The following is a 12,339-nucleotide window of genomic DNA, read 5'->3' as shown; positions in this document are numbered from 1 at the left end:
GAGGGCGCAGGGGCGCGCGATGGGAGACCACAACTCCCGGCGTGCGCTGCGCGGGCGGAGACAGCCGTCGCCGTGTTGTTTTCCGCGAGGAGGAGGAGGAGGAAGAGGGAGGGAGGGGGAGGAGGAGGCTGGGCGCCGCCGCCGCCGCCTGAGGGAAAGAAAGGAAGCGGCGGCCGAAGGAGGCGGCGGCGCGGAGATGAGAGGATGGTGGCGGCGGTGACGCGGAAGGAGGATGGAGTCTGGTGAGGCCCGGCCTTGCCCAGGGAGCGGGAGGGAAGCCCGGCGAGGCAGAGATGTTATCTCTCCTTCTCAGGTTCAGCCCACCAAGCCCCCTTCAGAGCAGCTGTCTTCAGCCTGGCGTTGAACTCCAACTCCCATCGCCCCCAGCCAGTCCCCGGCAGCGTCAGGTTGGACTTCTTTCCCCCATCATCCTCAGGCGCCTATGGCCGTAGACATTTCCTCGAGACCTCAGCTTACAAATGGGTTGGATTCCGCTCCCATCATCCTCAGCCAACAGGGCTGTTAAAAGAGCTTCCCCAACTTGGTGTCTTCCAGAGGGGTTGGACTCAACTCCCAACATCCCCAGTCAACAGGTCTGTAATGTAAGAGCTTCCCCAGCAGGTATCTTCCAGACAGGTTGGATCCTGTTCCTATCATCCTCAGCCAAAACAGCTGCTCAAAGAGCTTCCCCAACCTGGTATCTTCCAGAGGGGTTGGAGTTCTCCCATCATCCTCAGCCAACAGGTCTGTTAAAGAGCTTTCCCAACCTGGTGTCTTCCAGAGGGGTTGGACTCAACTCCCATCATCCTCAGTCAACTGGCTATTTAAAGAGCTTCTCCAACCTGGTGTCTTCCAGAGCGGTTGGACTCAACTCCCATCATCCTCAGCCAAAAGGGCTGTTTAAAGAGCTTCTCCAACCTGGTGTCTTCCAGAGGGGTTGGACTCCTCCCATCATCCTCAGCCAACAGGTCTATAATGTAAGGGCTTCCCCAGCAGGTATCTACCAGACAGGTTGGCTCCTGCTCCCATCATCCTCAACCAACAAGGCTGTTTAAAAAGTTTCCCCAACCTGGTATCTTCCAGAGGGGTTTTACTCCTCCCATCATCCTCAGCCAACAAGACTGCTTAAAGAGTTTTCCCAACCTGGTGTCTTCCAGAGGGTTTCCCACCCATCATCCTCAGCCAACAGGTCTATAATGTAAGGGCTTCCCCAGCAGGTATCTTCCAGACAGGTTGGCTCCTGCTCCCATCATCCTCAACCAACAAGGCTGTTTAAAAAGTTTCCCCAACCTGGTATCTTCCAGAGGGGTTTTACTCCTCCCATCATCCTCAGCCAACAAGACTGCTTAAAGAGTTTTCCCAACCTGGTGTCTTCCAGAGGGTTTCCCACCCATCATCCTCAGCCAACAGGTCTATAATGTAAGGGCTTCCCCAGCAGGTATCTTCCAGACAGGTTGGCTCCTGCTCCCATCATCCTCAACCAACAAGGTTGTTTAAAAAGCTTCCCCAACCTGGTATCTTCCAGAGGGGCTGGATTCCTCCCATCATCCTCAGCCAACCGGGGTAAGGGCTTCCCCATTCAGGTATCTTCCATCACCCTCAGCTGTTTAAAGGACTTCCCGCCTGGTATCTTCCAGAGGGGTTAGATTCTGCTCCCATTATCCTCAGCCAACAAGGCTGCTTAAAGAGCTTCCCCAACCTGGTGTCTTCCAGAGGGTTTCCTCACCCATCATCCTCAGCCAAGAAGGCTGTGAAGTAGGAGGATGTGGGTTCCTGAGTGACAAGCAAGGGATAACTGAAAATACACCTATGCTTGTCTATGGGTTAAGTGGGAATTGTTTGAGGATGGAAGAAACTTCCAATAGTTGGAAAGGAAAATGTGACAGGATATCTCTGCTTCTCAAAGTTAGGTGAGTTACGCAGAATTGGGTAAAAGTGCTTTTTCTCTGGGTAATGACCCATGAACCCATTTCCCAATCACAACAAGGATATTTAAACTGACTGACAGGATTTTACTTAGATGAAGTAAAAAGGATTTTCTGATAAGAGGTATTGGGTGACAGAGAGTTTGGGAAGCCCTGCAATAAACAAATAACCACCAAAGAACCTACCACTGGCTACAGCTCCATTCTAACTTCAGCACTCAGGTTTTTTTTAGGGCTAATAAATTTCATAAACATGACGTGGGCTTTTGGTTTGCTTGTTTTGAATTTCAGTCCAGTGCATCAGGCAGCTGAGGCAATCTAGGGAAATTCCTAAGCTGACAATTGCAATGCTTATGTTTTTATTTATTTGTTTGTTTGTTTTGTCAAGCGTGTATAAGATAATAGATCTAAGTACATACGTTTATGAATGCATGAAATGGCTACAAATAAATGGGGTTGGTAGGACAGGGACAGTAAGCACATTGGTGCGCTTACGCACACCTCTTACAGACCTCTTAGGAATGGGGTGAGGTCAACAGTAGACAGACTAAGGTTAAAGTTTTGTGGGTTTGGGGAAGGAACCACAGAGTCGAGTATCACATTCCAGGCATTGACCACTCCGTTGCTGAAGTCATATTTTCTGCAATTGAGTTTGCTATGGTTTACCTTAAGTTTGTATCTATTGTGTGCTCCTGTATTGTTGTGGTTGAAGCAGAAGTAGTTGTTGACAGGTAGGAAATTGTAGCAGATAATTTTATGTACTCCACTTAGGTCAGACTGAAGGCAGCCTAGTTCTAAGTTGTTTAAGCCAAAAAAAATTCAACTCTGGTGGCAAAAGGTATTCTGTTGCAAGCAGTGGAGTAGAGGACTGTAATTGTGAAATATCTCTGGACTCACTCGATTGTATTAATGTCAGCAAACACCTGAAGCATGTAGCCTGAACGTGTTGCAATCTGCACCATCTAGTATGGAAAGACAATTTGAGCACTATGTGGGGAGAGAGAGAGGGGGGGAGAGATACTTACAAATGGATGATGGAAGTGAATTTCAAGCAAGCGACCTCTTGACTTCTATTTCAATCTCCTAGACCCAGTGTGTTAAACCAATTATTTCCTTACCTTGGGAAATAGATTGTACCAAGGAGAGATTAACAAACTTCCGGTACTGAATGATATTACAAAATGAACAAAGAACTCTGTGAAGTTGTATTAAAAATAGATCACCAATACGGGTTAAGAATTTAGGAGATTGTAGTGTCTAGAAGTGAGAGATAGGGGAGAAGAGACAGAGTGGTGTAGTGGTTAAGGCATAAGGCTAGAAACTGGGAAGCTGTTGGTTCTAATCCTGCCTGAGGCACAAAAAACTGGGTGAATTTGGGCCATTCCCTCTCTCTCAATCCCAGGAAGAAGGCTGCAAGGGAAAACCACTTCTGAAATCCTGCCAAGAAAACTGCAGGGACTTGTCCAGGCAATTGCCAGGAGTCAACGCTGACTTGAAAGCACTAAAAATAAAATAAGTGTCTGAAAAACAAAGACAGCTCCATTTATATAACGCATTACAGTAAACTTAGCTGGAGGTTATCTGAGTTAAACTATTCCTCTTCAGATGGGGCTGCAACCAATACAGCAATTTTAGCCAGTGGAGAATATCTACCATAGTGTGCAGTAACAAAAAAATCATTATTCCCTATGAATGCTTGAGATACACATCATACCTTACTGTTCAGTTGCAAAATGTTTTTCTTTAAATGAACCTGCTAATCTTACATGTCTGGTTTACATCAACTTCTTTATGTTATCGCATATTTTGAATATTAAACTATGCTGTTTTAAATATCAATAACTGCTTTTGTTCATTTGAAATTAATACATTGCATTAAAGTTTTTGTTATTTAAATAGGCTGAAGAGAAGGTTAGTGCAGGATTTTAAATATGTAAAATGTGACTACAATTACGAGTACAGTATTGATATTCTTTCTACTCTGTGTATGGAGTATTTGCATGTGTAAGCACATGATAGAGGCATAGGGTATGAAGAGAGAGTTTTCTAGTTAGATAGATCTGGGTGTATACTATAGTAGTTAGAAGGCAGAAAGGTTTGTTGGGATTTTTGCCCACTGTAGAGTCTTCTAAATTCATTTTTAGTTGAAGTTTCAGTGATTTACTATCAGATTCATCTGGTTATAGGCTGCAATTTTCTTAGGAAAAGCATCATTAAGTATATTATTCAGTTCTGTGTACCAGTACCTAATGTACTTTCATATAACTACACTGTCTTCCCCCTAGAATCCTAGAGTGATATATAGGCAGTCCTCGACTTATTACAATTCATTTAGTGACCATTCAAAGTTACAATAGCACTGAAAAAAATGACAAGACCATTTTTCATACTTATGACTGTTGCAGCATCTCCACGGTCACGTGATCAAAACCGAGTCACTGGCAATTGGCTCATATTTATGATGGCTGCAATGCCCTGGGATCATGTGATCATATTTTGGGACCTTTCGACAAGCAAAGTCAATGGGGAAGGCAGATCCACTGAACAGCCGGGTTATTAACTTAACAATTGCAATGATTCGCTTAACAACTGTGACAAGAAAAGTCGTAAAATGGGGCATAACTCATTTAACAAATGTCTCACTTAGCAACATAAATCTTGGGCTCAATTACGGTCATAAGTCAAGACTACCTGTATTGTCATTTGATTATCATGATGATTCTAAGCGTCTTCATAGGTTTTGTGATTAAATGAGGTGCCTTTACTTGTTTGGTACTAAAAGTGAAAGAAAAACCTAGATTGTGGTCAACCACACAGTGCCAGCAGTTCCTCAGTGCTATATTCTCAGCACCTTTGGGAGGGCTCAGTGGTTAGAGGAGACTAAACCTATGTTAGGCTCTGAAGAACAGCAAGCATGCATGTTGCAACCGTTCACATTTACTGAAAGAGATTTGGGGTGGAGAAGACACTCCATTCTTTTTGTTTGCAAATTATTCATAATACAGGGAGTCTAGAATTCATATTACAGGGAATCTAGAATCTGTAATTATATTCCACTTTTTGGTCTTGGGTCAGAGTCTTTGGTCTTGGGCAAATTAATTGTTTTTTTAATACAGTACTGCACATCAAGTTTTCTCAGGCAGCAGTGTGTAGGTTTAAAAGATGATTCGGTTCCAATGTGAAGTCCTTCCGTGTGGTACTTTCAGTCTAGAATTATAGGTATTGAGGTAGCCATAATGATCCTCAGGTGTCAAATTGTGTTGTGGTCCACCGGCGGCGTGCAGAGGTGGCAGCAGAATCGGACAGTGAGGAGGTTGGGGAAGAGTGTGGATCAGTCCTGGAGTCTGGGGAAGGCTTGGACGAGGGTTCTGCGTCAGAGGCAGAGAGGGGGCCAAGGACATCTGCTAGTTATTTGCTGCCTCTGGAGCCTCTGGAGTCTGACATCAGTGAGGCAGAGGAACAGCGGGACCCTCTTCCCAATGTGTGCATGCGTAGAACTGCCAGAAGGCAAGAACAATTAAGAAAACAGGGTTGACTCGGGAGCAAGGCTTGGAGATGATTGGCCCCTCCCATAAGACATAAAAGAGGAGTGAACGGGACATAAGCCTTTGCAGAAAGCAATTAGTTCAACTGGTCAGTTCAAGCTTTGAGAAGTTCTGTTTGACTCTGTGCTGAGTTTGGCCTTGCTCTGCATTTGGAAATTAGGTCTGGCAGCATTTCAAGGGAGATAAGGTGGGTGTTTATCAACATTCCCCTGAAAGACTGTGGCAACTCGAGCAGACATCTGTTGGAACCTTCACAGACTGTGAAGCCCTGCAGACTATGAATGACCATAATTCACAGCCATATACATTAAAAAAGAGGTTTTGGGACTAAGATTGTGATTTATGCTTTCTCGGGAAGCCTAGGTCAGAAATTGGGAATTGTAGAGTCTTGACCCCAATGTCTGCCCTTTTGTATTTGTGTCTGAAGTACAAAAGATCTTCTGAGGAGCAAAGTTCATGTTGTGACACATGCTTTATCCCTTGTTCCTTGTAGACCCTCAGGGGCGGGGAGATAGGGGTAATTCCTCAAATGCTCAAGAAACTACCACAGAGGTCATAGGGGAAAACTGATTCTCTTGGCTGGCCAATACAGGGAGTTGGGCTATTGCATAAGGTTTATATATAGCTTATAATGTTTGGCACTTCTTAAGTAACCATTTATTGGATTCTACTGCTGGAGGCATTATCTGTGCCATCAATCCTAGTGATAGATGAAAGCAAGGAGCCAACCCTGCATCTTGGCATTTTGGTGCATGAATTATGAGAATTTTATCTACATGCTTGAGACAAGATCATTTTTTAAAGCTGAAATATGAACATTTAGAATGCTTCCTTCCTTGTTGGAAAAATAATTGGCACTTGGCAAATGGGAGCCTAATCTGGATGGTTTTCCTGGAAGATATTAATGGGTCAAAGCTTAGCTCATGGATGATATCATGATCCTTGGTGTAGCGTCAATCTGAACTTGCAAGGAGCAGCATAAACATATTTTCAAGCATGAGGAATTCAAATCTAAAATGTCCACATTGTTTTTACTTTATTGACGCAACCTTATTACTCTCTTGAACGCCTTCCAAGAAGCTCGTTCTATTAATGATAATATGCAAGCTACATGTCACATTCTTTCAGCATTAAAAAAAAATTCCACAGCTTTCAAAATATATTTTATTACTGGTACTACTGAGACTTGAATTAAGCCTCTAGGATCTCAGCACATACTCTAGTAGTTGGAAGTCCTCTCTGGATTTAGGCTTTGCAAAAGAGTATGCTGAAAATAAAAGGCAAACTCCTTTATCCTTTTAAAGCATTTTGGGTTTCAGAGGACTCTTTGAGGCCATTTTTCATCTCTTTAAATTATTTGGTTTTGTTTACTTGGTGGAAAGATTTGTAGATTTGTAGATTTATTATAATTTATAGGCCGCCCTTTTCCCTGAGGGGACTCAGGGCGGCTTACAAAAACACGGGAAAGGGGGTACAAAGACAAAAAGCATAAGACAGTACATAATATTAAAAAATAGAGCACAACATTCATTCATCATTCGGGAGGGGACGAACTAAGATTTTTATCCCCAGGCCTGACGGGATAGCCAGATCTTAAGGGCCGTGCGGAAGGCCTGGGCGGTGGTGAGGGTGCGGATCTCCACGGGGAGATTGTTCCATAGCGTCGGAGCTGCAACTGAGAAGGCTCTCCTCCGCGTAGTCGCCAGTCGGCACTGACTGGCGGATGGAATTCGGAGGAGGCCTACCCTGTGCGATCTGATGGGACGCAGGGAGGTAATTGGCAGAAGGCGGTCTCTCAAATAGCCAGATCCACTACCATGGAGCGCTTTGTGAGTGGTAAGTAGGACCTTGAAGTGCACCCGGAGACCAACAGGTAGCCAGCGCAGCTCACGGAGGATCGGTGTTATGTGGGCGAACCGTGGTGCGCCCACGATCACTCGCGCGGCCGCATTCTGGACTAGCTGAAGTCGCCGGATGCTCTTCAAGGGCAGCCCCATGTAGAGCACGTTGCAGTATTCCAGCCTAGAGATCACAAGGGCTCGAGTGACTGTTGTGAGGGCCTCCCGATTCAGGTAGGGCCGCAACTGGCGCACCAGGCGAACCTGGGCAAATGCCCCCCTGGTCACAGCTGACAAATGATGGTCGAAACTCAGCTGTGGGTCCAGGAGGACTCCCAAGTTGCGGACCCTGTCTGAGGGGTATAAATTTTGTCCCCCCAGCCTGATTGATGGAACATTAGCCAAATTATTGGGAGGAAAACACAACAGCCACTCGGTCTTTTCTGGGTTGAGCACCAGTTTGTTAGCTCTCATCCAGTCTTTTGACAGCCTCAAGGCCTCGGTTCATCACTTCCACCGCTTCATTGAGTTGGCACGGGGCGGACAGATACAACTGTGTATCGTCCGCATATTGGTGGTATTTTATCCCGTGCCTCCGAATGATCTCGCCCAGCGGTTTCATGTATATGTTAAATAGTAGGGGGGATAAGACCGAACCCTGCGGCACCCCACAAGTAAGGGGCCTCGGGGACGATCTCTGCCCCCCCACCAACACCGACTGCGACCTGTCCGAGAGGTAGGAGGAGAACCACTGCAGAACAGTGCCGCCCACCCCCACCTCCCGCAGTCGTCGCAGAAGGATACCATGGTCGATGGTATTGAAAGCCGCTGAGAGGTCAAGGAGAACCAGGATGGACGCATGGCCTCCATCTCTGGCTCTCCAGAGATCATCGGTCAATGCGACCAAAGCGGTTTCTGTGCTGTAACCGGGCCTGAAGCCAGACTGGAAGGGGTCAAGATAGTTAGCTTCCTCCAAGGTACGCTGAAGCTGGAGAGCCACCACCTTCTCAACAACCTTCCCCACAAAGGGGAGGTTGGAGACTGGACGGTAGTTGTTAAGAATTGCTGGATCCAAGGACGGTTTCTTCAGGAGGGGTCTCACCACCGCTGCCTTCAGCGCGGTGGGGAGATGCCCCTCCCGAAGAGAGGTGGTAACAACCGCCTGGATCCAGCCTCGTGTCACCTCACTGCTGCTGGCAACCAGCCAGGAGGGACACGGGTCCAGAATACAGGTGGAGGCGCTCACAGCTCGCATAGCCTTGTCCACATCCCCGGAGGCAACATCCTGAAACTCAACCCAGAGATGGTCTGCCAGATCATTCCCTTGTGTCTCGGCTGGATCTGCAGGAGTGGAGTCCAGGTCCGATCGAAACCGAGCAACTTTGTCCGCCAAGAACTGTACATACTCCTCAGCCTTACCCTGTAAGGGGTTCTCCATCTCCCTCCTATTCAGGAGGGAGCGGGTTATCCTAAACAGGGCGGCTGGGCGGGACTCGGCGGACGCTACCAAGGAGGCAATGTGTGATCTTTTGGCTGTTCTTAGAGCCCGAATATACTCCTTGGTGCAAGCTGTCAACAGTGCCCGGCTCGACTCGGACCTATCAGACCTCCACAGGTGCTCTAGGCGTCTCCTCCGGCGCTTTATCTCACGGAGCTCCTCGGTGAACCAAGGAGGCCTCCGTGGGCCGCTGACCCGGAGGGGCCGTAGTGGCGCAATCCGGTTTAGAGACTCTGATGCTGCCGAGTGCCAGGCAGCAGCAAGAGTCTCCGCCGAACTGTGGGCGAGAGCATCTGGAATAACCCCAAGCTCCGTCTGGAACCTTACTGGGTCCATAAGTCGCCTGGGGCGGAACCACCTGGTCGGTTCCTCCTCCCTACGGTGGGGGTTTGGCCTCCGGAAGTCTAGCCTCAGTAGGCAGTGGTCTGACCACGACAGGGGAATGATCTCATTTCCCCTCAGACCAAGATCATAACTCCACTGCTCCGAGAGGAATACGAGGTCGAGCGTGTGACCCGCTGAGTGGGTTGGGCCTCGAATTACTTGGGTCAAGCCCATGGCTATCATGGAAGCCATGAACTCCTGCGCTCCATCAGAGTGTTCACCGAGCGAAGGCAAATTGAAGTCCCCCAGAACCATAAGCCTAGGGAACTCAACCGCCAGCTCGGCTACTGACTCAAGGAGCGAGGGGAGGGCTGCTGCAACGCAGTTGGGAGGCAGGTACGTAAGCAGCAGACCCACTTGACCCTTGAGGTCCAGCGTCACCAGTAGGGACTCACACCCGACAAGCTCCGGAGCAGGGATCCTACGAGGTGCTAAGGACTCCCGGATTACAATAGCCACACCGCCACCCCTTCCCTGGGCTCTCGGCTGATGAAGCACCTGAAATCCGTCTGGGCACATCTCTACGAGGGGGACTCCTCCTTCTGTGCCCAGCCAGGTTTCAGTAATACATGCCAGGTCTGCGCCCTCGTCTGTTATCAAGTCCCGGACGAGGGGAGCCTTGTGAACAACAGACCTGGCATTTAGCGACAGCAGCCTGAGACCAGGGTCCTGACTGCTCGCGCCATCTGACCTTGGAGTGGGACTCGTAGGGCCGGAAGGAGGGATCTCTGTAATATAGCGAACCCTCCTTCCCCGGTAATGGCCAGCCCTAAAGTCCCCGCCGTATCTGCCTCTCCCTGTTATGACCGCAATGCTCCGACCCTCTCCCGTGGATGTAGTTCCCCCAACCACCCCGGTGGCCCCCGCAAATCCCACCAGGTCCTCCGAATCATACATACTCATTCACTCACTCAAACAATCCCCACGTGATAATTAAAACACAAAAATACAACAGTAATAATGATAAAAAGTGGGATCATTCATTCAATCTCATACATACTCCTAACATATCCCAAACACAGTAAGAAAAAAAGATTAAAAAAAATAAAAAAAAGAAAGAAAAGAATAGAATTGCGCACTTATTAAGTTGTTAAAAAGCGAGTCCAGATAGAGCCAAATGGCTCTCCATAATTAAAATAATTAAAATAGGTGGTATGATTAGCGTCCAGTTATAGTCCGGAGAAGGTATACGGGGGGGTAAATCGTATTCCCCTCTTCTATTGGTCTGGATAAGTCCAAAGAGTCCGGAATAAATAAAGGGGATAGGAGGTCGTCTTCCACCAGTGCTGCTCCAAATAGAGTTCCCAGAATAATAGTGGTAGGTAACGTTGCTGATGGTATTCAAAGTCAAATAAAGCTGAGCTAGCAGGTCTGGAACCAGATGAAACTGAGATAGCAGGACCAAAGGCAGATGGAACTTAGCTAGCAAGTCTGGGTAACCAAACACCACAATCAGATGTGGCTGGAGGTTAAGAACCCACCATAAGGGGGCGCCAGATGGTACGTGGAAGACACAAGGCCGAGCCTCACCGAAGCAAAGGGAGGCAGGAAATAAAATGCGTCCAGGGAGCCACCTGACTGGGCAGGGATAAAGGAGGGAGGAGGCAATGCTGGGAGGGAAGTAAGGCTGGATGGAAAAAGGGGGCCATCTGGAGGGGCTGGTGCACACTGTGCCAAGCAAATAGCAAAGGTCATTGTCTGATGAAGTGTAAGAGGAATTACTTTCAATCTTTTAAAAGCAAATGAGATCTGAGTGCACGTAGGAAACTCAATCCAGGGCAAGATTGCATGTGATTCTTGTGAATTTTGGATGCACATCTCAAAGTCTCTTCCATGGTTACTAATTTGTAATGTTTACTGTGACATGCAAAATGTAAAAAGAGAGCAAATGAGCAAATCCTCTGTTGTAGAAAAAGTTGCCTGTTCTGGGATTAGTTCTAAAACAAATTCTGTATCTAATATTTAATTATTTGATGTTCCATTTTAAAGTACGATATTTGACATCTTAATTGTATATTTTGCATTAGAACCATGGTGGCGCAGTGGTTAGAATGCAGTATTGCAGGCTAATTCTGCCAACTGCCAGCAGTTCGATCCTGAATGTCTCAAGGTTGACTTAGTCTTCCATCTTTCCGAGGGTGGTAAAGTGAGGACCTAGATTATTGGGGAAAGGAGGCTACTCTGTAAACATCTTAGAGGGCTGTAAAGCACTGTCAAGCTGTATATAAGTCTTAAATGCTATTCCTATTGTTAGGTAAAGGTAAAGGTTCCCCTCGCACATGCGTGCTAGTCGTTCCCAGCTCCAGGGGGCGGTGCTCATCTCTATTTCAAAGCCGAAGAGCCAGCGCTGTCCGAAGATGTCTCCATGGTCATGTGGCTGGCATGACTAACACCAAAGGCACATGGAATGCTGTTACCTTCCCACCAACGGTGGTTCCTTTTTTTCTACTTGCATTTTTACATGCTTTCGAACTGCTAGGTTGGGACAAGTAACAAGAGCTCACTCTGTTATGTGGCGCTAGGGATTTGAACCGCCAAACCTCCAACCTTTCGGATTGACAAGCTCAGCGTTTTAGCCACTGTGCCCACTGCGTCCCTTGCTATTGTTGAAGAAATGTGTTTATGGACATATATTCTGTAAATCAGATAAATGTGTATCTAGTTAAAAATATATGAGCATTACTTTAGATTATTTATTTAGTTTATTATTACTTTATTTTAGTAGATTATTTAGAAGAACTTCCTGAGACAGATGAGCCCACCTGGATCTTAGGAAGACAGCACCACCTGAAAACAGGTAAATTTGGAATTAAAAAGCTACATATTACTTCTCTGACAATCTCTAGAAAGAGTAGAAATCCTTGAAAGAAGACATAATGCAAGGTATTAATTATAAGGGCATTTAAAATAAAAAACAGATTGAGAAAGAACACAGGTCTAAAGGACAAGATTCCAGTTCAGACTTGCCTGATATACTTTTAATTGAGACGAATTAAGCAAGAGGCGGAGGAAAAATAGCTCATTTCTACAATGAACTGTCAGATACTGCATTGCCTTTGACGTATGAAAGGGGAATTGGGGGGAAATTTTCTTAATGCCTGAATGTCTTGGCTCAGTAGAATATGGCATGAATACAGCATTTGTATTCA

General features: G+C 46.6%; 1 protein-coding gene across 2 annotated transcripts in view; it reads left to right on the top strand.

The window, feature by feature from the left end:
* Positions 1 to 109: 109 nt before the first annotated feature.
* The window catches only part of ATG4A (autophagy related 4A cysteine peptidase), a 30,924-nt gene continuing 18,694 nt past the window's right edge, over positions 110 to 12,339 (top strand). Inside the window, exons 1-2 of one of the 2 annotated variants that reach the window (XM_032227560.1) lie at positions 110 to 242; positions 11,916 to 11,987. In XM_032227560.1, coding sequence (XP_032083451.1) covers positions 233 to 242; positions 11,916 to 11,987 — 82 coding nt within the window. In that variant the 5' untranslated portion in view covers positions 110 to 232. Of the gene's footprint in view, positions 243 to 11,912; positions 11,988 to 12,339 lie in introns of both variants that reach the window. The other variant, XM_032227559.1, reaches the window with a different exon arrangement.

Source organism: Thamnophis elegans, chromosome 12 (genome assembly GCF_009769535.1).
Source record: "Thamnophis elegans isolate rThaEle1 chromosome 12, rThaEle1.pri, whole genome shotgun sequence".
NCBI classification, from domain to species: Eukaryota; Metazoa; Chordata; class Lepidosauria; order Squamata; family Colubridae; genus Thamnophis; species Thamnophis elegans.
This window is presented reverse-complemented; position numbering and strand designations above follow the sequence as displayed.